The sequence below is a fragment of the Temnothorax longispinosus genome, unplaced genomic scaffold (assembly GCF_030848805.1).
Source record: "Temnothorax longispinosus isolate EJ_2023e unplaced genomic scaffold, Tlon_JGU_v1 HiC_scaffold_21, whole genome shotgun sequence".
In the NCBI taxonomy this organism is placed as follows: Eukaryota; Metazoa; Arthropoda; class Insecta; order Hymenoptera; family Formicidae; genus Temnothorax; species Temnothorax longispinosus.
The window spans coordinates 446502-447715 of NW_027270025.1; the positions used below are offsets into that span (position 1 = coordinate 446502).

The window sequence follows — 1214 nt, forward strand, 5'->3', positions numbered from 1 at the left end:
TCACGCCCGTTGCTCATACAGGAGTCGACATGCCGGACCGCTCACCATCAAAACATGGAAGGGACGAGGTGTGAAAATATACAAGGAAGGGATCTGTGTTCGTCTGCTTCTCCACCTCCGCAATTCACCTCGAAGTAGTCAGTGACTACCCATCAGAAGGATTCATAGCAGCCTTCCGAAGATTCTCAGCTAGAAGGGGAATTGCTCAGACCATGTATTCGGACTGCGGGACAACATTCATTGGAGCAGACGCCGCGCTCAAAAAAAATGTTCATCCAGGGCTCTCAAGAGCATCACGGATTGCTAAAGTTTTGCAACTTAATGGCACAAGATGGGAGTTCAACCCACCAGGCGCTCCACACATGGGGGGCAAGTGGGAGGCGGTAGTAAAGTCTGAGTTTCATCTGAGACGGACTATCGGGGAGACTCTACTCACGACGGAAGAACTCACAACGTTGCTTACGCAAATCAAGGACATTCTCAACTCGCGACACTTAGAACCGCTGAGTGACGACCCTGAAGACGTCTCAGCGCTCACACCAGGTTTCCTCATTGGAGGTCCAATCATTACCATGCTCGAGCCATCTCTGATTGACCTAGCAACCTCACAACTATCTCGGTGGCAGCTCATTCAGCAGCATGTTCAACATGTTTGGGCACAATGGTCGGCTCATTATCTGCAACGCCAGCAGGCGATATCTAAATGGCATCATCCTAACAACAGCATCAAGGTGGGTTCCATCGTGCTGCTTACCGACGAACGCTCTCCACCGTGCAAGTGGCCACTCGCCAGAGTAACGGACCTGCACCCCGGCAAGGATGGGCTCACTAGGGTGGTTACCCTTAAGACGGCCACCACGAAACTCACTCGGCCAATCTCAGAATAAAGGATCAAGAGTAAGGAATCATCAACAAGGTTGCTGATGGCGGGCGGAATGTTCGAGATTCCGTTAACGTTGCGCCGTCCGATCAGATGGCAGCATCGATCGGGAATCGACGCCCGATCACCGCGACAGCTGGCGCACGCACGGGCGCGCTCATCGCCAACGTCTTCCTCGCAATATTCAGAGTCGTACAAATGGCCGCGCAGTGATCAGACGCACGACGTGTGCTCTGTGCATTTTTGATTGTGACTACACATTGAAGTGCCCACCGCAGTGATTACAGCTGCCGAGATACTGCATTAACATGTAAAGCGACCGCTCATCCAGCTC

General features: G+C 52.5%; 1 protein-coding gene across 1 annotated transcript; it reads left to right on the plus strand.

Annotated features, from left to right (window-relative positions):
* The first annotated feature begins 362 nt into the window (after nucleotides 1-362).
* LOC139823906 (uncharacterized) lies at nucleotides 363-887 on the plus strand. Its single transcript, XM_071796379.1, has one exon. It carries the CDS (start codon nucleotides 363-365, stop codon nucleotides 885-887), a length of 525 nt encoding a protein of 174 aa, XP_071652480.1.
* The last annotated feature ends 327 nt before the right edge of the window (nucleotides 888-1214 follow it).